Source organism: Oryctolagus cuniculus, chromosome 9 (genome assembly GCF_964237555.1).
Source record: "Oryctolagus cuniculus chromosome 9, mOryCun1.1, whole genome shotgun sequence".
NCBI lineage: Eukaryota > Metazoa > Chordata > Mammalia > Lagomorpha > Leporidae > Oryctolagus > Oryctolagus cuniculus.
The window spans coordinates 71,625,644-71,650,949 of record NC_091440.1 but is presented as its reverse complement, the minus strand read 5'-3'; the positions used below and the strand labels follow the sequence as shown (position 1 = coordinate 71,650,949).

Genomic DNA, 25,306 nt, shown 5'->3' with positions numbered 1-25,306 from the left:
TCAATTGCTCAAAATCATGGTTAGTTTTCTTTCTTCTGTCCTTCCTTCTCTGTCATGTTTTCTTATTGAAATAGGAAATCCACACCATTTGCTCCTTCCTAGACATTGCCTGGAATTCTTTTATCACTTTAAAGCCCATTGATGTTTTATTTTAACTGATTCCTACTTGTATTATGATTTTCTTGTAGAGTCTTTTTAAAAAAAATTCTAAGTGCATTTATTATTTTCATGCCTCCTTTGCCTGTAGTGTATCTTCAGGTGCCTCAACTGCTATGTTCTATGAAATTGAACCGGTGGCTAAGTCACCTATGCAGCTTAAATTCTGGGCACATATGCTGCTTCCTGAAGCCCATGGCTTTCTTGGGTTACTTTGCTTTATGGAGGGAATATATGCTCAAAAAATTCCTCAAGAAAAGATATGTGACAGGTAAGTTTTCCAAGTCTTCCCATGTCTTTGTCTTCACAAGTAATTTCACTGGGTGTAGGTGTCCCGAGTTGAAAACCATTTTCTCTCTGAACTTTGAAGTTATAATTCCATTGTTTCTAGTGTATATGGTTAGAAATCTAATAACAATCTAATTCTTGTTTCTTGTTAAAGTCTCTGTTCTATCACTGGAAAGCTTTTAGCATCTTCTTTGTATAACTTGTTCTGAAATCCCAAATGATATGTAGCTTTTCCATTCTCTCTAATGAACACCAAGAAGAATGTTTTTAATAGAAAATTTAAATCTTTATAGATCTAGAAATTTTCAGCATATTATTTCTTTTTTAAAAAAAGATTTATTTATTTATTTGAAAGGCACAGTTACACAGAGAGAGAAGGAGAGGTAGAAAAAGAGAAAGAGAGGTCTTCCATCACTGGTTCACTCCCCATTTGGCCGCAATGGCTGGAGCTGCTCTGATCTGAAGCCAGGAGCCAAGAGCTTCCTCTGGGTCTCCCACACAGGTATAGGGGCCCAAAGACGTGGGCCATCTTCTACTGCTTTCCTAGGCCATAGCAGAGAGCTGGATGGGAAGTGGACAGCCAAGATTCGAACTGGCGTCCATATGGGATGCCAGCACTGCAGGCAGTGACTTTACCTACTACACCACAGCGCTGACCCCAGCATATTATTTCTTTGCTATCATTTTCCCCTCAGTCTTCTCTGCTCTTTCTATAATCCTGTTCATCTCTTATCAGACTCTCTCTGGATGGATCCTCTGGGTGTATTTTTTTTTTATTTGACAGGTAGAGTTATAGACAGTGAGAGAGAGAGACAGAAAGAAAGGTCTTCCTTCCATTGGTTCACTCCCAAAATGGCCTCTACGGTCTACGCTGTGCTGTTCTGAAGCCAGGAACCAGGTGCTTCCTCCTGGTCTCCCACTTGGGCCATCCTCCACTGCCCTCCCTGGCCACAGCAGAGAGCTGAACTAGAAGAGGAGCAACTGGGACTAGAACCTGGCGCCATATGAGATGCTGGCGCCGCAGGTGTAGGATTAGGCAAGTGAGCCACGGCGCCGGTCCCTAGGTGTATGTTTTATATTTTCATATTTTATATGTTTTTTTTCATTCCCCCTAATTTATCTCACTGTCTTCTATTGAATTTCCAAGAATTCCATCCCATTTTCTGATTCACTGTGTTATTGGTGGATGTTGTAGTTCACATCCTTTTAATGATAATTAGTTTTCTCGGGTTTTTATTTGACTCTTCTTGTATTCCTGCTTTCTAGTTCTTCTGGGGTTTTTCTATTTCTCTTTTTATTTATTTATTTATTTATTTATTTGACAAGTGGAGTTGCAGACAATGAGAGAGAGACAGAAAGAGAGGTCTTCCTTCCATTGGTTCACTCCCTCAAATGGCCGCTACATCCGGAGCTATGCCGATCTGAAGGCAGGAGCCAGGTGCTTCCTCCTGGTCTCCCATGCGGGTGCAGGGCCCAAGCACTTGGGCCATCCTCCACTGCCTTCCCTGGCCACAGCAGAGAGCTGGACTGGAAGAGGAGCAACCAGGAGTAGAACCCGGTGCCCATATGGGATGCTGGTGCTGCAGATGGAGGATTAACCAAGTGAGCCATGGCGCCAGCCCCTCTATTTCTCTTTTCTCATCATGCAGATGGTGGCCATTTCTCAAATGTCTGATGATTCTGCTGTCAGATTATTCCTAAGAATGAGACTGGAGAAAGGCTCACTAGGAGCCATAACCATGTTTGTGCAATCTGCTGATGAGCAGCCTTCAGTCTAGGCTGATCAGTACCTCAGCCAGCTACATGCTGGCCTTTGAGGAGGTCCAGACAAAAACAAAACCAATCGACCCACAAATGACCAGGAGGGATGATGGATCTTTCTGGTTATTGGTTGGTTTTGCTTTTGTCTGAGATTAAACACCTTGTTGGCAGCAGAGCTGAGGAGTGGTGTAGAGGATGACCACCTCACTGTCTTCAGTCGTCTTCATTACAACAGTTTCTCTGAGCCCTCAACTTCTGTGAGCACATGCCTGGACTAAGGCTGCTCCCTTTCAGCATTCTCCCAGGCACTCTGTCTTCCAAAATTTATCACAACCACTTATCCTCTTGTTCTCTGTTTTTGGTGTTTTATCTTTTATATTCCTTTACAATCATATTACTTATGTGCTAGGAAGAGAGGAAATAAATACGTGTGCTCAAGCCACATCTTAAACCTTTGGCAAAAGTCACATATTATCCCCATTCTGCATTCAGAAACAGAGGCTCAACTTACCTAACATGACAGAGCTAGAAAAGGAAGGGCCACTATTAAATTTGTGTTCTTTCAACTATGTAAAATCGCTCCTTTTTGTCTAAACCATGACTCAGTATGATCTGGAAAAACAAGAAACACAGTAGATAAAAATGCACAATATTATGTAGGTATGCTATCCTTTGTTCATAAAAATGATGCAGAAACTGCCCAGAATACGAAATATGCAACATCATTTTACAGAGTTATGCATCTATCATTAAATAAGAAATTATGAGTGTTATAAAATAGAAGTTTGTGGGTTGAGTTTTGGTGGTGTAGAGCTTGGGGAGGGAAAACTGGCAGGAAGGGCTGGGTTATTGCTCAATAGCCATGGGTAGGGCTTGGCACCCCAAGAGTTCCCAACTCTATCAAATCCACTTAAGGAGAAGCAGCAATTGGGGAGCACTTTAGCCCCAAAGAAGTGGGACAGGCTCTGGGTAGTGGGGTAATTTGTGGAGACTGCTAGGAAGGTAGAGCACCCCATCTACCTGGTGACCACCATCTCATATACCTACGTTATTGGTTACTCTGTACCAAAGACTGCAATATACTCCAGAGACACTTTCACCTTCCCCCAGGGTAACAGCCCCCAAAACACAGGGTCCCTTCATTTGTGAAAGTGAAGGAATCATTTTTTTAAAGATTTATTTATTTGTTTGTTTTGAAAGAGTTGCAGAAAAAAAGGAGAGAGAGAGAGAAACAGAGAGCTTCCATTTGCGGGTTCACTCCCCAAATGGCTGCAACAGCCAGTACTGGGCCAGGCTGAAGCTGGGAGCCAGGAGCTTCATCCAGGTCTCCCATCTGGGTGGCAGAGGCCCAAACACTTGCACCATCCTCTGCTGCTTTTCCCAGGCCATTAGCAGGGAGCTCTATCGAAAGTGCAGCTCTAGGGACATGAACTGGTGCCCATTTGGGATGGTGGCATTGCAGGCAGCGCCTTTACCCGCTACAGCACAATGCTGGTCCAGAAAATGTAGAAATTTAAATCCCACAATCTCTCATTGGAACACATCATTCATAATGGTTTAAAAGCCAAAATGTTATGTAGAATTATCTAATAGCTGGTCATTTATTCTACAAATTGTTACTGAGTTCCTACCCTGTGTCAGTGCTGGGACTAGGACCCAGGGACACAGAGGTGAAAAACACAGTTATTCCTAATGATGTTTACTGCTGATCCTCCAAAGACAAGGCTGACGCATCTCTTTCTTAGGGACATGGGCCAAATTAGCTTAACATGGAAATGCAAAGATTGGTTACCGCCTGGGGAAACTGGGTAGATGGTGAACAAGTTCAATGCTGCTGTTAGCTCCCTTGATATCAATTGAAACACTTGATTTACTGGGGAACATAACTGAACAGAGAATCCCTCTGTTCACAGTATTTCCCTATGACTTTCACCCTTCCCAAAGCTGTTTTGGCCTCAGTTCGAGACCGAAGCCTAGAAGGAATGAGCATGTACTCAAAGGCTGGCACGCAAGCCTGTAAACCTGGAGCGAGAACAAAGCTTTCTCGTATGATAAACAATGAGCATAAGATTAAAAAGCCTGGTTTCCTCTTTGCATCAGCAAATACCAGTTGTCAGACAGCTCTGAGTAACCTACCCCTCCTGTTCCTGAAAGACAGAGTTATTATTAGAGCCTTGAATGTGTGTCTTAATTTTCAAATGAAATGGCACAAAAGAAGTGATAATGCAAAAAAAAAAAAAAAAGAGAGAGAGAGAGAAACTTTTAAAAACTATGGTATTTGTATCTGTGATTTTTCCCCCTAACTCTCTCCAATGGCCTCTGAAACCTCACCACCAGGCTGACATCTTGATAAATTCTAAAAGAAAAAAAAAATATAATGCAAAAAGCAGGGCCAGAGTGGTACTCGAGGTCACCGTGAGAAGGGAGGAAAAGTGTACCTACCCAAATGTATGCAGGGACTTCATTAGGTCAAGGACCGGAAGAAAGTGTATGAGAGTATGGGGTGCCCACATGGAACCTGAGGTTAGTCTTCTGATGAAATAGCCTGTAGGTTCTTTGATTTAGCTCTTATTCCCAAGCAAATCAAGATAAAAGACCAATGCTCACAGCTCAGCAATCAATAGAAAGCTTCCTTCCTTTGGGAAAAGCTAGTATGGACATGTCTCTTCCTTTTTTTTTTTTTTTTTTTTTTTTATTTTGTTTTGTTTTGTTTTGTTTCTTACTGAAAAAAGGGCCAGCTTTCTCTTGACGTTTCTGCTTCTGGAGGGGACCTGAGAAGCTTGCAGCGGCAGACTGCATAGACTATGGTATTAGGAAAAAAGCATCAGTCCATGTCCCATGTAATCCTGTCTGCAAGTCTCTTGAGTCTCAAATCACTCTTCTGCAAAATGTAGAAGATGGAAGAAGCAAACAAAAGTGATTCTAAATTTCTGAGACTTCTTTCTTCTCTTCCTCTCTTGAATACTTTTTTTCTAATTAAAAAAGCCTAGACTGCAAAATCATATACTGGTCTACCAGTTTCCACACATCAGAGAGGAATTCATGCATTTTCTAAATAATGTGATAAAGTTATGTTTAAAAACATATAGGCATGGGGTCAGTACTGTGTTATAGCAGGTGAAGCCACTGCCTGCAGAGCCAGAATCCCATATCAGTGCTGGTTTGAGTACCAGCCACTCCATTTCCAATACAGCTCTCTGCTAATACACCTGGGAAAACAGTGGAAGATGCCCCAAGTGCTTGGGCCCCTGTCCCCACATGACAGGCCCAGATGAACTCTGGCTCCTGGCTTCAGCCTGGCTCAGCCCTGGCCACTGCAACCATTTGGGGAGTGAACCAGCAAATGGAAGATATCTGTCTCTCTGTGTCTTCTCTATAACTCTTTCAAATACATAAATCTTTTTAAAAATATGTAGGCTTGAATGTTAGGATGGCACCCTCTGGAGTCTCTGCAGCCAGTCTGGTCCAGGAACACACACTGGCATCCTGGGGCCAGGCTGTGTCTTGGTCAGCACCTACCTCCCATTCCCTAACCAATGCCTTTCAATTACAGGTAGGGCTTCATTTGATTCATTACCTGAACCAGCAGCTTCTCTTTGTTATTTCTCCAGAGCAGAATTAATTCACACAATTTTGTCAAGTCACCTGGACTTTGTGTTACACTAAAAACATCGATGATATCAGCCAACTTTGGCCTGAAAAAGCACAAAGCTCTTCCAGAATGTCTTGTGGCATCACCATTTCTAGATAGCTTAGTAGTCAAATGGACATTATTAGTTTATCAGCCAAATATGAAACCTGTTCAATACTACAAGAGTCAAATTCTAATGTATGCATAACTTAATAAATTACAATTCAGAGTTGTGGTGCCACGTTAACACTGGTTGAGGCTCCCAGATTTCTGTTTCAAGTTGGAAACTGCCAATGCAGTGTTCAAAAAAAAAAAAAAAACAAATCATACTCAAAGTCATATCCTGTCATCTCTCATATCCACCTAAAAGACCAGACCCTCCACTTGTTCTCATTTAAATTTTATTATCATTGTTATTAGTAATAAGCCAATAGAAACAGGATAACAAAAGGAAAAGTTCAGGATAAATAACTTCTTCCTTAAGAATTAGAAGACACACACACACACACTTTCCTGTGTACAAATTACTTCCTCTCCACATTCCATCCTATTGTACAGTTACACAAAGCAGTCCACAGAACAATATGAGCATGTGATACTGGGGTGTGGGACCTCCTTGGGTCTCAGGCTGACTCTTGGTCTAGATCACCAGCTTCTCCACACTCAGTGTACTTGTGGTTTCATCCTCTTCATTTGACCCAAAATATCCCGGGAGGTCCAGCATCCTCTGCTCGGCCTCAGTGAGGCCGAATGACGTATTGTCGTAGAAGGCGAACTCGGGTTGGGTGGGGAAGCTCTGGCACTTGTCTTTTCTACACTGAGAAGGGCTCAGAGGGCTGACCCTCTGATAGCTGTCTTTGGGACAGGTGGGGGAAGACTGCTTCCTTGAGACACTCCTGTGACTGGGGGATGGTCCCCTCCGGGCTCTGTGGGGCTCTGTTCTCTCCACTCCTGCCTGGCGATCACCCAGGTCTGGTTTCCTTGCAGGTTGCCTCAAGGTGTGGCACTTAGGGAGAGGGCTTAATGGTCCACTGGTCCCCCCTGCCCCTTGCATATGCTCCAGTTTCTCTGGAAGCAGGTGGGCCCCTCGACTCTGAGGCCTGAATCTGTCCTCTACCTGGTCCCAGCTCCGCATCCTTGAACTGTAGGCGGGGGCCTGCCGTGGTGTGAGGGTGGACATGCTCCTCTCCCTGAATGGCCGAGCCTGCTTGCTTTCATGAAAACTAGCTGTCCTCCGGAAGTGGGAATTCCTGGGGTGGCTCCTGTCTGTCGGTCCCCCTCTGCTGCCCATGTGCCTTATCTGTGACTTGCGAATCAGGGTCTGGCTGGGGCTCACTGCACAGGTGGCCTGAGACACGTTGAAATCCAGCCTGGAGGGAGGTCTTTCCCCAGCACTGACTACAGACTGGTCCACAAATGGGGATTTGATCCGGAACTTGTTTGTGGCAGCTTCTTCCGGGCTGTCCAAGTCTAAGGGGGGGCCGGCGGCTGTGTCCACTGCGGTGTCTGTCAGGGGGCTCTGAGACACGTGGTACACTTTGGTGGTCTCTGTCAGACCTTTCTTCTTCATCTCCTTCAACTGCTGCTGGGCAAGACGGTAGCTAAACAGAGGGGGGATGATCTTCTGGGCGTTGGACTGGAAGCTCTCACTGCCAGAGGCATCGTCGTCAGGAGCTGAGGGCATGCTGCGCCTGTAGGTCAGAGGGATGCCCGCATCGCTGGGGCTCCCCGCGGGCCCCTCGCCCCCGTCTGAGAAGCTGCCCCGCTGCTCACTCAGCTCGCAGATGTCCTCCTCGTCTGAATTCTTCCGGAAGCCAGGGGAGTGGATGGAGTTGTGTCTGGCGGGAGTGCTGCACTTGGGGGGCCGGCCGAACCTCCTCCACAGAGTGACGAGCACCGTGGCGACGATGATGAACATGCACAGGGATATCCCGGTGACCGTCACGATGTTGTTGGACTTCACCGGACCCTGGGGCGGAAGGGGAGATGAGCTGGATGGCCGGGAAGCTACAAAGGAAGGAAGAACAGATGGATTCACAAGTGCTGCTGGGCTTGGCGTGGTGTTACAAGTCTCTCACTGCCTAACAGTTAAAGAGGAAACCAAACAAGGGCTGGATTCCTGGCCTGACCTGTGGATCACTTCTGACAGCTGGAGCCAGACAAGGTCACCACTAAAGGGGAAACTGTGAAAACAGAAGCCCACAGAAGTAAAGTCCCAACAAGGGAGGTTCCTGCCCAGGCTAGCTCCACCACAACTCCTCAAATGCTCTACAGAGCAGCATTGTGTAGAAAACTGAAGCCAAGATCACAGTTTTCACTTACCACAGTGTCAACTTGGGATCCTGCAGTCAACACGCATCTGGGAGAGGCACATGAGAAAACCCTAACCAAATATCAAAATTTGAAATTTGGAATGACTTAGGTTGTGCATACGTTTGCACATCTCAGACAGAACTGATGACTGAAAATATAGATTTTGGCAATGTGCTATAACTCATTCTCCCCTTCTGATATCCAGAAACTGTCTTTGCTTAGTGTTGAAGCTTCTGCTTTCTTGTCCTGTCTTCAGCTGTCCTTCTCCTTCTTACTTTCTGGATGGTGCTGGTTTCCTGATTTTCCCATGGTCTCTAAAATTGCTTTCTCCCACAGTCACTGAAATATCTCACTAAGATGCAGACTCAGGGTGGGTGTTTGTTGTAGCAGTTAAGATGCTGGTTGGTGACACCCACAACCCATATCAGAATGTCTGGGCTCCAGTCCCAGCTCTGCTCTTGATCCTGCCTTCCTGCTAATGCACACTCTGGCAAGTGGCAGGTCATGGCTCAGGTACTTGGGTCCCTGCCACCCACATGGAAGAGCTGGATTGAATTCCAGGCTTCTGGCTTTGGCCTGGCCCAGTCCCAGCTGTTGCAGACATTTGGAGAGTGAACCAACAAACAGGAGATCTCTGTCTCTTTGCCTTTTGAATAAACAAATTTGAAAAGTAAAACAAACAAACAAAAAAACCACGAATGCACCTGGAGCTTCTGCTTGTACTGCCATTAAAACACCTGGAAACTCAAGACCAGCTGATGCCCCCAAGCTCACCTCTAAACTCTTCATCGCTGTATACTGCTTATGCCCTTCTGGTCATCTGACCTGTCTCCCCACTCCCAGTCATATCATGCCCAGCTCCGTTTCACCTCCTTGACCATCCTCTTGCTGTCCTTCTCACTTGTGTCTGCTGTACCCGAGGGGATGCTTACTTACACACTTCACATCCCTAACCATTTCACAAAGCAGCCAGAGCTTACCTGTGATCTGGTTACCTTGAAGGTGGAAGCTATTAGACATACTTCTATTATATTATTTTATTTATTTTATTATTTTACTTTACTTTAGAGGCAGAGTTACAGACAGAGAGAAAGAAAGACAGAGAGAAAGGTCTTCCATCTGCTGGTTCACTCCCCAAAATGGCCTCAACAGTCAGAGATGAGCTGATAGGAAGCCAGGAGCTTCTTCCAGGTCTCCTATGCAGGTGCAGGGGCCCAAGCACCATCTACTACTTCTCCAGGCTACAGTAGAGAGCTTGATGGGAGGAGGAGCAGCCAGGACACAAACTGATGCCCATATGGGATGCTGGTGCTACAGGTGGAGGCCTAGCCCACTACTCCACAGGGCCGGCCCTTAAACACACTTTCTTGATAAGTAGGCAGGGCCAGGAGCAGGGTGTGTTCCCCAATCTCATTGCTGATTGCCATTTTCAACTAGCACTCCTTCACTGCCACACAAAACTTCTGTTCCTTTGATGCCATACTACCCACTGAGACCATCCTCTGCCCCTCAGTCAGCACTGTCTTCTCTGAACCTCTTGACAGCCGTCAGTCACTCCAGCACCTGGGCCCCAGCCTGCTCACCATCCCAGAACTAGAACTATCTCACATGACTCAAGGGTCTACACACCATGTAGTATCTCCCCCTGGTCTGTTGCTGCTCCTCCTCTGAAAGCTTGACCTTCACAGCCCACTCTGGCCATGCTCCCCCCTCTCATCTGCTCATTATTACTACACTATATGAGCATTAGCCAACCTCATAGTCTTCTGATTTTCCAACCCTCCACTTCCCTCCATGTGCCAGCCAGTTCTGTCCCTAACCAATTTACATCCATGACTTATCACGGAAACAACTTTCTTCCAAATAACCTCAACTCTTAGCACCTCTAGTGCTGAGCTATGTTCCTTCCCCTGCTCTGCAGCAAATGTCAACCCTAGATTCAACCCAGACAAAAGAATTCTCATCTGCTGAACCCAGGTCCTGGGCACTGGTGGAGAGAACAACCCAACCATTCAGGCCAGGTCTCTGCATATTCAAAGCCCAACCCTGGCTGCCTCCAAATCCTTCCATGGGTCCCTTACTCTATTCCATTCCCCTACAATACCTATTTCAAATTTCACCACTTCCCTAAACCCTTTACCCAATCCCTTCCCTAGTAGTCTTGTAGCTCTCTCTCTCTCTCTCTCTCTCTCTCTCACACACACACACAGAGAGAGAGAGAGAGAGAGAGAAGGCAGTGGGCCAGTATATTCCCAACTATTTCTACCATCTCTCTGCCCCAATACATTTACAAGCAGCTGCACCTCTATTTACCACTTTCTGTATGCAATCACTGGGAGAAGTGTCTTATAAAAGGTGAGTCCAGTAACAAATGCTCTCTCTTGGCCACTCCTCTAGGGGGGGATTCCCTGCTCTGTACCAGTTACCTCCAGCTTATCCTCTTTGTAACTCCTTTCCTTCAGCTCTTCTTGCTTTATAAAGACCCTCCTCCAGTCTCTCTTGGTTACACTGTCATAACCAGATCTTGCTCCTTGTCTTCCAAGCCTTACTCACAGGGAGGAGTCCAGATTTGCTGACATACTGACTCCTATAACCTCTGTCTCCTGAAACCTGCCCCCAGGATTCTAAAGAAATGGCTCCCTGCTCAGGTCATTAAAGATCTAATGGCCAAATCCAAGAGTTCCACCTTGCAGCCCTGGGTACTAGTAAACACTTCTTGCTCTTCTTCCTCCCTCTTAGTTTCATTCATCACACTGCATCCCCACAGTCAGCACTTCAATTTTTATATGAAGTACAGGAACCTCTGTTGCCAGGGTTACCTTTCTGAGATGTACTCCATGCTACAGCCAAAGAGATCCCTCTAGAACAAGGCCTAAACTTTTAAGATCCTCCAAGATCTGTACCTGCTACCTGTCTGGTAGCACACCTTCCTGGCATGCTATCTTCCAGTTGCACTAAACTATTTTCAATTCTCTGTATCTTAATGTGTCATCTTCTTCCATGCCTTCATTCAGGGATCCCTTTCTTACCTAGTTCCTCTGGGTGACATCTTCTGAGCTCTCAGACTTCAGCTACAATTACCTCTTTCCTCCAAGAACAAGTTCCCAGCATGGATTTTCACCCATGCAAGCTTCCATAGCAAGCTATGAATACCCTCTAACACTGCAGGCCCTTGTGCTGAGAGCTATGCCCATTTATGTGTCTGCCAAGCTACTTTACCATAAGCTCCTTTAAGACAGAAATGACTTATCAATATATTTTCAACCTCAGTCACAGTAACTTGCATATAGTCGATACTCAATGAACATTAGTTTAATTAACTGTTTAATTAATTATTAAACAGATATTATCAAAATGATCAATTTTCCACCAGGTAGGACATAGGTACACCAACAACTGGATCCTCCTACTTTCTTGTTGAACAAGAGAGATCAAATTAATATAGAGCTACACTCAGACCTTGGCATAAAACCATTATTTTAAAGCCAAACAAAACTCTAAACCCAAAACCAAGTGAGAACAGTGGACTGACGAAAGACTTGTTCCCTGATCTATTACTTCTTCTATCTGTGGTGACTGCTGCTGACAGTGGGTAGCAGCCTTGCTATCACACATCACTAACGTCTTCACTTAGCACTGTTCTCTTTTACCTTGAGCTGGATCCTTTGAAAACCTCATTTGACAAAAAGCCCAAGGCCTATCTCACATAAGTCTTCTGGTACCTGTAGTATGCAGCCCACAAACAGATCTTTGTATTTAAAAAAAAAAAAAAAAAAGGAAAATAGGTTGAAGAGGAAAAGAACACTTGGAAGAAAAGATCATGCTTATCCACGTAAGCCAACAATAGTAGGAACGTTGTGTCACTTTTCCTTCTTGCTAATGTGTAATGTGCACAGTGAAGACTTCCCATTCAGTGTTAAAGACTAAGATGCCAGGACACGAAATACTACCACATTTTCTCTAACCTGATTACTAACTGTAGGTTGTGGATGCTTCTTCTAGAAAGGCAAATTGGTCTCTGAATACAGACAAAGTATCCAAGACAGGTAGCTTCCTTCTTTCCATGCCGACAGCACTCCAGCAAACACGGCAAAACATTCCTAAAGCGCGCCGGACCTCCTGTAGGAAGTGTGGCAAGCACCAAGGCCACACAGTGACACACTAGAAGCAGGGCAAGGATTCCCAGGATGCCCAGGGAAAGCGGTGTTACAATAGGAAGCTGAGCGGCTAGGGTGGGCAGCCTAAGCCGATTTTCCAGAAAAAAAGGCTAAGGTTACAAAGAAGATTGTGATGAGGCTTGAGTGCATGGAGCCAACTGCAGATCTAAGAGAATGTTGGCTATAAAGAGATGCAAATATTTCAAACTGGGAGGACAGCAGAAGAGAAAGGGCAAAGTGATACAGTTTGAAGCTTCATCTTCTGTTTTATTGTGAAGATGATAAAAAGCGTAAGATTATTGTTCACTTCCTTTGATTACATTTGGCCTTTGGGGAGGGAATAAACTAAGGTCAAGAATAAAATCCCCTCTGTGGAATAAATTTAAGCTTAAAAAAAAAAAGCTTCAGATGGAGTCATATCTAGTCCCCCTGCCTTCCAGCAATACCACCTTGGCTGGCCCACTCACCCTTCCCCATGTCTCACAGTGCTCATCTGTAATATGGAAATAATAATATACCAACAACACCAGACTAACATTGTGGTGCAGCAGGTTAAGCTGGCATACCTTATGGGAGTGGTGGTTCAAGTCCTGGCTGTTGCATTTTTGATCCAGCTCCCTGTTAAAGCACCTGGGAACGTGGTGGAAGATGGCTCAAGTACCCTGCAACCATGTGGGAGAACTGGAGGGAGTCTGGGCTCTTGGCTTCAGACAACACAAGCCTTGGCCATTGTGGCCATTTGTGGAGTGAAAATGCACTCTTTTCCTCTCCCTCTCTCTGTCATTCTTTTAAATAAATACATCTTTCAGGAAAATATATACCAACATCAAATGTATAAGACACTTAGAAACATGCTTGGCAGGAAAACAGCTCCCATCTGAGCCAAGAATAATACCTTCCTTGTAGCATTAATGTGGGGTTCATGTGAGACAATGGGTTGAAACTGCTGGCACATAGCAGGTGGTCAATGAATGGTTGGTATAGTTGTAACTCATTTAAAAAACAGCAGAGGCCAGTGGCAACTATTTTGAAATCCATTTGAATACTATGGATGTCTGTATGGAATATTTTAACACAATGGGCCATCCCAGAATTAAGAGGATGAGGGGCATTTGAAAAAGTTATACACAAGGAAGGAGGTTGATGGAAAGTAGCAAGGATTTCTAGAGAAGAGAGCCTTAGAAATCAGTATGGTATAGAATTGAAGACAGAATAGATTCAGGGTGGGACCCAGGGCCTTGGAACAACTAACGGGCAGACTGAGGGCTGGGAGAAAAGCCTGGGTCTGAAACTGCATGAAGAAAAAGAAGAGAACATGGCTCCCTAAAGAGGCTGCGGTGAGGTCGACCAGGCCAGTGGCGGCTGGAAAGATGAAACAGGAAGAGGGGTTTTCTAAGGCCACAGCAGAGACGCTGGCTGCGACTGCCAGGTGCCTGTGGTTTTGGCTAAAAGGTGCTCTGAGATCCAAACACAGAAAAAAAAAAAAAAAAAACACCTAAGTCCCCCCAAACCCCAAAGGAACAGGGGACTAAGGTTGGTCTTCCAGTCTGGAATTATAGAATAAGAAAGCGCAGGACTTGAAGGAAGGACTTAAACATATGGAAATGGACCAGAGAAAAGCCAGGAGGTGAGACACAGTGTGGGAACCACCATGAATACTCAGTGCTGTAACCTTTGTAAATGAACACAATTCAGCTCCAGGAGCTGCAGCAAACCCAACCAATGTGTTTGTGTGTGACAGACATAGACCACTCACATCGAACACCTAGTGAGTGCCTCCTCTTGTGCCCTTTGGAGATGCTTAGCAAATCTTGGGAAAAGAGACAAAAAGAAATGTCCCCACCCACTCCTCCAGGCAGGAATGGTGAAGAACAAACCGGTCATTCAAAGGATAAAACAGGGTGTCTTGCCCCATTTTGACAAATAATATGGTCCCCTTGGGCTTCAGTGGGATGGTGGGGAGGAAAGTTAAGGAAAACTGTTTTTTCCAAAGTTTTGGTGAGGGAAAGTAGAGGGAGAAATAACAATCAAAAAACCCTCAGGAAGAAAGTAGCATCCTGCTCTCTCCATTTTTGCATTTTAAAAAGTATTTATGGGGGTCGGTGCTGTGGCAGTGCCAATAGGTTAAGCCCCCACCCACAGTACTGGTATCCCATATGGGTGCCAATTTGGGTCCTGGCTGCTCTACGTCCAATCAGGCTCCCTGCTAATGAACCTGGGAAAGCAGTGGAAGGTGGCCCAAGTGCTTGGGCCCCTGCACCCATGTGGGAGACCCAGAAGAAGCTCCTGGCTTCAGAACTGTCCAGCTCTGGCCATTGTGGCCATCTGGGGAGTGAACCAGCAGATGGAAGATCTCTCCCCTCTCTCTCTATCTGTAACTCTGCCTCTCAAATAAATAAATAAATCTTTAAAAATATTAACGGCTGAATATCTAATTTATATTTATTTCCTTGTCATTTTCCTATATTCTCCAATCTTAAATGGCATCCTGTCAAGAATAAGATACTCTCCCAGCTACACCCAGTCTTTGACATACAAATACAGGGTTATTACAGCCAACAGACATCAAAGAGTGTGAATGTGAATGAGTCCACTGAACTCAGACTGGTGATGGCTAAGCAGAGTCCAGTGAAGGGAGCAAGGATACCTACCAGCACACTCCTCCAGGGAACACGGGGAGGTCTCCGAGGACAGTCCTGGGCAGCCAGGTCTGGAGGGGAAGGAAGTCAGACACGCTCGACGACGCTCTCTGACACCATCCCCACATGTGGCGCTACACTGGCTCCATGGCTGCCATAGTCCCCAAGTTTCTGCAAGGACATAAGTCACGCTTTTAATGCTAGTTCATTTGAGCACCAGTATTCAACTGCCCCCCAAATGAAGCAGCAAAACTCAAATCTCAGGTCGTGAAAAGTCCATGAGTAAGAACATTCCTGGAGATGTAGACAGCTAGAAAGTGTTGCTCCTAACCTTAAAACAAAGAAAAGCTGTATTATCTACAAAATTTCACCCTCCTTAGAACTCATAAGAGAGCTGAAGTCAGAGGGCAACCAACTAGCTTGCAAAATAAGGAAAGACAGGCTTCCCAAGGAAAGGGGGCATGAGACACTTGTTTACCTGGGGCAGGTGCCAAGCTGGGGAGATTTATCTACAACCATAACGAATTGCTAAAATCCTCATGTGAACTACATGAACCCCTAAGAGCAACACATATCCATGAAATTTGTACACTCTCGGGTTCTTCTCCAAGGACTGCACCAAAGGCTCACAGGACAGACTGAGGGCAAATGCAAGACCAGACAAAGCCTCCTCATGGTGGAAGCCTGGGCAGGGAAGGGAAGCAGTGTGGACAAGATCAGAAACCTCAGCCAGACCCTTCTCCCTGTCTTCTCTACTGAACAAAAGCCTTGGCCACCGGGTAAAGACAGAAAATCCTGATACCAGCTGCTGCCTGGGACCCGAAAAAAGAGAAAACGCCTTCACTCTTGATGAGGATCCAAAAATATCCTGGACGCAGACTGTTAGAGAACTTCTACCTCTGGGGAAAGGCAAAGTCATCAAGGCTGAGGGAGCCAGCACCTGCCTGAGCCTGAAGCTGAACCTGAACAAAGGAATGCCCTCCTACTCCAGACCAGCAAGGCAAGTATCAAATAACTACAGTCGACTCTGAGGGGAGGGGTAACAACAGGCGGTGAAAACTCTTGACAGACAAGCTGAAACCTAAAGCAAAGGGTGGAACAGAATAACAGAGGAAAAAAAAACCCAGGCCACAACACTGGTCCCAAAATGTTTGAATGTCTAAAATATGGTAATACCCATAAAGAATGCCTTTTATGGGCTCATCCACAAACTTGAAACAGTCAACAAAAACAGTAAACTCCCTCTCTCTGTCTCCCCCTCTCTATCTATAACTGCCTCAAATAAATAAATAATAATAAAATATTAAAAGAAAACAAACAGTAAATCTTGAAGGCTGTAGCAGGAGAGTGGCAGTGGAAACAGAGCACACACCAAGGAACAAAGATGAGAATGACAGTTGACTTCTCATCAGAGACTATGCCAGGAGCTGCAGCTATAGCACAGTGGGTGAAGCCATTTCTTAAGCCACCACTTGCAATGCCGACATCCCAGATCAGAATGTTGGTCTGAGTCCCAGCTGCTCTGTTTCCCATCCTGTTCCCTGCTAATGTGCCTGGGAAGGTAGCAGAAGATGGCCCAAGTACATAGGCTCCTGACATCAATGTGGGAGACTCAGACAGAATTCCTGGATCCTGGATTCTGGCTTCTGCCAGGCCCAGACCTCACTGTTGCTGTCATTTTGGGTGTGAACCTGATGCTGGATGATCTTTCTTTATCTCTCTCTTTTTCTTTCTTACCCAATGTTTCAAATAAATAAGCAAATAACTAAATAAATCTCTCTTTAAAACTATGCAAGCATCTCTCAAATGCTGAAAGAAAAGCTACCAACCCAGACTTTCATACTCAATAAAGTATCTTCAAAAATAAAGGAGATGGGGGCCAGCACTGTGGTATAGCACTTAAAGCCACTGCCTATAGTGCCAACATCCCATATGTGCACTGGTTCAAGTCCCAGCTGCTCCACTTTCGACCCAGCTCTCTGTTATGCCCTAGGAAGCAGTGGAAGATGGCCCAAGTCTTTGGGCCCCTGCACCCACATGGGAGACCCAGAGGAAGCTCCTGGCTCCTGGCTTCAGATCGGTGCAGTTCCAGCCATTGCAGCCAATTGGGGAGTGAACCAGTGGATGGAAAACCCCCACCACCACCTCTCCTTCTCTCTGTGTGTAACTCTTTCAAAAAAATAAATAAATCTTTAAAAATAAATAAATAAAGGAGAAATAAAAACTTTTCCAGACAAATAAAAACAAAAACTGAGAGAATTAATTACTAGCAGGTCTTCACTATGAGAAACATTTAAAAAAAAAATGCCCTCAATCAGAAGGTATAGAATTCCAGAAACAAACCTGTATCTATACAAATAAACAGAAGTGTTAGAAATGGCACATCTAAAGTAAATATAAGCCAGGCCGGTGCTGTGGCTCACTTGGTTGATCCTCTGCCTGCGGTGCCAGCATCCCATATGGGCACCCCCAGTTTCTAGTCCTGGTTGCTCCTCTTCCAGTCCAGCTCTCTGCTGTGGCCCAGAAAGGCAGTGGAGGATGGCCCAAGTGCTTGAGACCCTGCACGCACCTGGGAGACCAGGAGGAGGCACCTGGCTCCTGGCTTCAAATCAGCGTAGTTCCGGCCATAGCGGACATTTAGGGAGTGAACCAACAGAGGGAAGATCTCTCTCTCTCTCTGTCTCACTGTCTGTAATTCTTCCTGTCAAATAAATAAATAAAATATTTTAAAAAATATAAAGTGGCCGGCGCCACAGTTCAATAGGCTAATCCTCCACATGCGGTGCCAGCACCCCAGGTTCTGGTCACGGTCAGGGCGCCGGATTTTGTCCCAGTTGCGCGCCGGCTGCAGCGGCCATTGAGGGGGTGAAACAATGGAAAAAGGAAGACCTTCCTCTCTTTCTCTCTCACTGTCCACTCTGCCTGTCAAAAATAAAAATAAATAAAATAAAGTAAATATAAGCCGGCACTGTGGTGTAGTAGGTTAATCTTCCACCTGTCACACGGGCATCCCATATGGGCGCCGGGTTCTAGTCCTGGTTGCTCCTCTTCCAGTCCAGATCTCTGCTGTGGCCCGGGAGGGCAGTGGAGGATGGCCCAAGTGCTTGGGCCCTGCACCCACATGGGAGACCAGGAGGAAGCACCTGGCTCCTGGCTTCAGATCAGTGCAGCACCAGCCGTAGCAGCCATTTGGGGAGTGAACCAATGGAAGAAATACTTTTCTCTCTCTCTCTCTCTCTCTCTCTCTCTCTCACTGTCTATAACTCTACCTGTCAAATAAATTTTTAAAAAATAATAATAAAGTAAATATAAGAGTCACTTCTTTAATTTTTGGTTAACATATAATAGTTGTAATTCTGTATGGAGCACAGTGCAATGTTTCAACATGATGCAGCATAAACTGCTCAAATTAGGCAGTAGCATCTCTACTTCTCTACCCTTCTCCATGTTTGGAGCTTATCAGTTCCTCTCCTCCAGTCCTTTATGTGGTAAAATATATCACTCTATATTATATTCACATCACTGGCTTTGTTACAGTAGGACCTATTACCCCATCTGTGTTTTTCTTATTTTTAAATGCTCTAAAATACAACTGATAATCTAAATCAGAACTATAGTAATGTATAATGTGTTTAACATACATTTTCCTAGAGTTAAACAAAGAGTAGGAGAAATGAATTGGGACTGTACTATTCAAAATTTCTTCTGCTCAATGTTAAGAAACATAAGACCTGCAAGTATCAAATATACACATAACTGGGCTCTTGGGAGTAAAAGAGAACAGGACAGAAGAAAAATCTGAAAGATGTATATTATATACTCCAGGATAACCATTAAAGATGTTTTGGTATACAATAAACTAACAGCACTGTTTAAGTAAATCATAGAAATATTCACTGAATCTAAATGAATGCAGAAAAAAGAAACAAGGAACAGATGGAACAAATATAAATCCACAAAAATAAACCTTATATAACACTAAATATAATTAACCTAAACATACCAATTAAAAGACAAAGATTGTCACAGAGGATAAAAAAGGCATGATTCAACTACATCCTATTTTTTTTGAAAATTTCTTACACATAAAGATTACTATGGGGCCTGTGCTGTGGCGCAGTGGGTTAAAGCCCTGGCCTGTAGCAATGGCATCCCATATGGGCGCTGGTTCTAGTCCCAGCTGCTCTTCTTCCAATCCATATCTGTGCTATGGCCTGGGAAAGCAGTGGAAGATAGCCCAAGTCCTTGGGCCCCTGCATCCACATGGAGACCCAGAAGAAGCTCCTGGATCCTGGCTTCCGATCAGTGCAGCTCCGGCTATTGCAGCCATCTGGGGAGTGAACCAGGGATGGAAGATCTCTCTCTCTCTGTCTCTACCTTTCTGTAACTCTGTCTTTCAAATAAGTAAAATAAATCTTAAAAAAAAAAAAAAAAAGACTACTATGGTTCAAATATGTTCCTCTGAATTCAAGAGTTCCGTTCCTGAAATCTTATGTTAATGATGTAAGATAGTACAAAGAATCCAATTACACTGTTTAAATGTGGGGCCTTTGGAAGTGATTATATTGAGTTAGGTCCCTAGGTTGGGAGCCCCATGACTAAATCCTAGTGGCTTTATAAGAGACTGCATTGATCAACAGACAGATGTGCTCCCTATCCCTTGCCATGAGATATTCTATGTTGCCCTGAGAGTCTGCCAGCAAGCAGTTCACCAACAGATGAAGCCCCTAGACTTTGCACCTGCAAAACCATGAGCCAAAATAAACTCCTTTTCTTTATAAAGTTAGCTTGCCTCAGACAAGCTAACTTTATAAAGAATACAATTAATTGTATTAATTAATACAAAAACATTTCTGTTAAAAGTAAAAGGGTAGTAAGCTACACCTGTGAACAATAATCAAGAAAAGTAGAGCAGTGATATTACCCATCAGATTGCACAAGCTGGGATATTACCAGGACAATCGGGGTAGCACATGATAGAAAGAGTCAATCCACCAAGGAGCCCTGACAATCCTAAATGCAGATGCACCTAACACCAGAACTTCAAAATATACTCAAAACCCTCCCAGGACAGCCAATGTTAATTGGTAAATGCAAACTGTTCTTCTAAACAGATGTGCAACCACTACCAAATAGAATTGAATAGTCCCCTATTAAAAAGGAATTATCCTGAGTCCCTTTTCTATCAGCACCTGTCCAACCCCAAGACCTATCGGACTCTGCCAACACTAGGAAGGCACCAAAACATCCTCTGCATAAAAGTCTCTCTTCTAATGCAGCCAAAAAAAATCTGGAGCACTACAAAAACAAGGAAAATGTGTGGGGAGATGCGTTCTCAGGTGAGCCAAGTGGTGCAATCTTTGGAGTGAGTCATGGAATATGAGTTCTTTACAGCAATTAAAATTCTCTGGGGATTTTCACAAGAGCAGGATCATTACAAACCAGGATCCTGGACCAGCATCAACTGAGGTGTGGTAACTATGTTCCATCCAGAAGTCCAACTGAACACAATATTGGTTCTGTGCCTCCCAGATCACACTGCAGCTCCTTAAATGGCAGAACAATGGGCTGGCTTTGTCCACAAGGCTTCCAGGCTATTCAGACATTAAGCCCCCAGTGCTTGAAAAGCTTTGGGGTTCTCATATGAAAGCCTCTTTGAGTTAAAGTATTCTAGTTTATTTTTTGAAAATCCACCTGGCAATCCCACTACTGTGAAAACTGAAAATTTAGTCAGAGTATAGTTTAACCTTCTTTTGTACTCATTTGTAAGACTGTAAAAGGTAGAACTGCAAAAACTAAGAATCCTTTCATTATTCTTTCTGAACTACTCTTTCCATTTACATAAATGTAAATCTAATTTATTTAAATATGTGAAATCATATGCCAAGCTAAAAACAGACTCTATTAGCAGGGACTAGAAAAGAAATCAAAGTTTTAATAAAAACATGAATCTTAATGTCAAAAAATTTCATTTTAAGGGGTCAGTGCGGTGGCCTAGCAGATCAAGCTGCCGTCTACAGTGCCAGCATCTCATATGGGCACCAGTTTGTGTCCTGGATGCTCCTATTCCAATCCAGCTCCCTGCTAACGCATCTGGGAAAGCAGCAGAAGATGGCCCAAGTGCTTGGGCTCCTGCATCCACACGGGAGACCTGGATCAGCCTGGCCCAGCCCTGGCTGTTGCAGCCATTTGGGGAGCAACCCAGCAGATGGAAGCACTCTCTTGCTCTCTCTCTCTCTCTCTGTAATTCTGAATTTCAAATACATAAAGAAATCTTTTTTAAAAATTTCATTTTAAAATGCTGTTTCCTTTTCCCTTGAAAGTAGGCATCATAGCTTAATTAAGCTCAGTTTTTGTTTCTTATTTCTTTTTTTTTCTTTTTTTTCTTTTACAGGCAGAGTGGACAGTGAGAGAGAGAGAGACAGACAGAGAGAAGGGTTTTCCTTCCGTTGGTTCACCCCCCAAACAGCTGCTACAGCCAGCACACCACGCTGATCCGAAGCCAGGAGCCAAGTGCTTCTCCTGGTCTCCCATGTGGGTGCAGGGCCCAAGCACTTGGGCCATCCTCCACTGCACTCCCAGTCCACAGCAGAGAGCTGGCCTGGAAGAGGGGCAACCAGGACAGAATCCGGCGCCCCGACTGGGACTAGAACCCGGTGTGCCGGCACCGCAGGCGGAGGATTAGCCTAGTGAGCCGTGGAGCCAGCCATTTCTTAATCAAACAGGAAAACATTCACAGAAAGCAATGATCAAATGTAACCAGGAAAAGAAGTCCTGAAGTGATTCTTGATCAGATCTGAGCCCTGAGGATCTCTGCTAATAACTCTGAGGGAAATACTTTCCAAGTGGTAACTCCTTAGGTAACTCTAGTTCATGTGCTAGAAATGAAGACCAAGATAACCAATACGAGTACTTCCTGAGTATTTGTTTGGTTCTGTTCAGGTGTCAGTACATGCACTCACACCAATGTAAGAAACCTGTCTGGCCAGGCCAAATGTCTTTCAGGCCACTCACGATACAGGATATTAATTCCGAACAAGCAAGCTGCATCTGGAATGTGAAAAGGGAGAGCTGTTTCTGCCCCAAGACTAGACATTTTGTCAAGACCAAGATAAGTTAACAGAAACAGAAGAAAATTCTACAGACAGGAGAGAGTAGCTGTAAACAGCAGCAGGGGGGCATGGAATAAGCAGTTCAGATTTTCTTTGCACAAAACAAAGCTCACTATTGAACAAATCATGCCTATGCCTGGGTCAGTGGACTCCCAAGTGGTTATGGGAGGCACAAAGTGAACCAATGAATTAAGAAGGAAAAAACAGAAACTTTCAAGTTTAAGAGCATAGTATTGTTAATTACATGGATTACCAGTTAACTGTGTTATAGAAGCAAACTGTCAAGCTAGGCTACTTGAGTTGTGTTCTGCTTCTGCACTTAAACATCACTTGGGTAAGCTGCTTAACCTTTCTGTGCCTCTATTTCTTCACCTATGGAACTGAAATGTAGGGATTTAAAAGCTAAATAACTTAATATTCGTAAAGCACTTTAGACAGTGCCTGGTGCAAAGTTAATCACTATGTAAATATCCCACTAAGTGGGATTAAGGTCATAGTCATTTGGCAACATCCATTACACATTTGCTGTAACTTGCTATTTACATAATATCCTAAGATCCTGAGATATATTTGGGAAAAAACATATAAAACATACTAGTTCATTTTTAAAAGAAACTAATAAGCAATCCAGTATGAGTCCACAGCTCACACTAGTCAGGCTGGTCCCTGAGTGATGCCAACTGGCAAAAAGACAAGCTTTACTGGTCAGAGCCTTCAAGTTAAATAGAAAAGGAAAAGAAGAGAACTCAAGTCAGTCACAAATTTATATACAGGCTGAGTCTCTTTTATCTGAAATGTTTGGGACTAGAAATGTTTAGCATTTCAGATTTTGAAATATTTGCAGATATATACTTAGACACCTTGTGGATTTTGCCCAAATCTAAATATAAAATTCATTTATGTTGCACATATGACTTATGCACATAGTCTGAAGGTGATTTTATACAATATTTTTAGTGTGCCTGCAACAAATCACATGAGGTCAGACGTGGAATTCTCCACTGGTGCTGTCATGTTGGCACTTTCAGACTTTGGAGCCATTTGGATTTCTGCATTAGGGATGTTTAACCTGTGCTGAAAAACAAAGAAAGCCACTGAGCTTCTTATGATAAGCATAAACTTAGTTTCTCCGAGCCTGAGTCACATCACTCTGCCACACTGAGATTCTGTGGTCTCCAGGCAAGTTTGGCTTCTCTGCTCACAGCTCCTGGCCCTGCTGGTTGGCTGGGTCTGGCTGCTGCTGCACAGCGCAAGCCCACAGGAAGCCCCTGACAACCCTCAGCCTGAACACAGAGAACCACTCCCCATCCTGCTCCTTTCCTGTACCTCCTCCTGCTGCTCCAAGGAGCTGCTGTGGGAAAACCCCTGTCTTTAGACTCTGTAAGGAAGGAAGCACCTGTGGAAAGCCCAGCAGCTTGGAGAACCAACAAGGCGTCCTCCTGCCCCTCAAACATCTTTAATCGAATGCTCCAAATTTCTAGACTTCCTTTGGTTCATTTCCATTAAATTTGGTCAGAATTTTTTTTCCCAGAGCAAGTACCTTCTTCTGAAAAGGCAAGAATATTTAATTTTTTTAAATTTATTTGTGAAAAAGAGAAATTTTCCAATCACTAGTTCACTCTCCAAATGCCTACAACAGTCAGGGCTGAGGAACTCAATCTGAGTTTCCCACATCAGTGGCAAGAACTCAACTACTTGAGCTGTCACCTGCTTCCTCTCAGGTGCACGTTAGCAGGAAGCTGGAATGGGAAAGGTGTAGGGGCTGGAGCCCAGGCACTTTGATAAGAGATGCTAGCATCCCAAGCAGCGTCTTACTGCTACATCAAACACTCCTCTCAATCTTGGACGACTAAATTAATTCAACCTAATTGTTTTCCTTCTAACCCCTAGCTGACAGTAGCCAGACTTAAGTTTTTTACTTTCTTAAACAAGTAGTGAGTACCTATTAATATGCCAGGCATACGAGATGGGCCAAATAAAGACCATGAAAAGCTTTGAGGCAGCATAAATAGGGTTTTGCCACCAAATAACCTTTCCCAGTCTTGCAGGGGTGGGGCCTCCATGGGAGGGAAGTGATGGGAGGGGGAGAAATACATTAAACAAGAAACAAGAGATAAATGCCACTAACAGGTACTAAAGGATGCTGCACCAGGTTACGGCAAGGGAAGTTAACCAGCCTCATGTCAAGGAAGAGCAATTCAAGTGGAGACCTGGAAGTTGGGTTAATATTACGCAAGCAGGAGCTGGTGTCCCGGGCCCCAGACCAGAGCTGGAGATTGCAGAGAGGTAGGCCAGCCTGACCATGGCAGGCCGGCAGAGTCTCACCCTCATGCCAAGAGAAGGTTTTAAGCAGGGGATAACCTCAGCAAACCTGCAGTTTAGACAATGCCTCTGGCTGTGTGGAAAGAACCAAGTGGACAGGCAGGAACTGTTCAGGAATGTGGTCTAAGAGCCCAGCTAAGGGATGATGGAGGCTGAATCCAAATGTCGTCAGTGGAATTAGGGAGGGGTGGAGAAAGGCACAGAGGAGGCTGGGAGGTGGGAAGACTCCTGGATTCTGGTTTGAACTATGAGATCATTGCTGGAGTCCTACCCTGAGAAGGTTTAGGGGCTATGAGGAGTTCCATTCTGGACACACTGCTTTTGAGGTGCCCGGGAGACATGTAGGTGATGCCAGCTATTGAACAGGGCTTGGAGGCAGGGGAAGATAAGGGCAGATGCCCATCTGGCGTCATCAGCATGAAGACAGTCGCCAACCAGAGGTGTGTGAAGAGTTAAGAGAGCAGACAACCAACACCTAAGGGATGCGATGTGGTGGTGGAACTGACAGGCAAAGGAGCAGCCACGGAGCTGGGAGGTTAGCTCCGAGTCAAGCTCAGTGAAGACAGAACCTGCAAAGTGTCTCTGGATTTCTGGGACCTGAGACTGGTTCACTGGCTGCTTTAGTGAGAGTATTTTCAGGGTGGAATCCAGTTTTCAGTAGACTGAAAGTGAATGTGGTGCAAGGAAAAGAACTCCAAAGTGTGGGCAACTTTTTCAAGCCACCGGGCTACACAAGGAAGAAGAGAGCAACAGAGTAACATCTGGGTGAGAAGTGGGGCTGCTTCTAGACAGGAGAATTTCAAAGCTAATGAGAATCAGCTGGTAAGAAAGGAACAGTTAAAGAGAAGAGTTGAGAAGGCTTACAGTGATGAACAGCTTCCTGAAATGAGCAGAGGGGCTTGAGTACCATAGTGCAGGGGACAGGTG

At 44.6% G+C, this 25,306-nt stretch overlaps 1 protein-coding gene and 1 pseudogene across 2 annotated transcripts in view; one reads left to right on the top strand and one right to left on the bottom strand.

The window, feature by feature from the left end:
• Window positions 1-6,220: 6,220 nt before the first annotated feature.
• Window positions 6,221-25,306, bottom strand: part of THSD1 (thrombospondin type 1 domain containing 1) — a 29,792-nt gene continuing 10,706 nt past the window's right edge. Inside the window, exons 4-5 of one of the 2 annotated variants that reach the window (XM_002720742.5) lie at window positions 14,958-15,116; window positions 6,221-7,843 (exon numbers count right to left, since the gene is read on the bottom strand). In XM_002720742.5, the coding sequence (XP_002720788.2) occupies window positions 6,477-7,843; window positions 14,958-15,116 (1,526 nt within the window). In that variant the 3' untranslated portion in view covers window positions 6,221-6,476. The remainder of the gene's footprint in view (window positions 7,844-14,957; window positions 15,117-25,306) is intronic. The other variant, XM_070048915.1, reaches the window with a different exon arrangement.
• LOC127487249 (large ribosomal subunit protein eL42-like) lies at window positions 12,095-12,714 on the top strand (annotated as a pseudogene).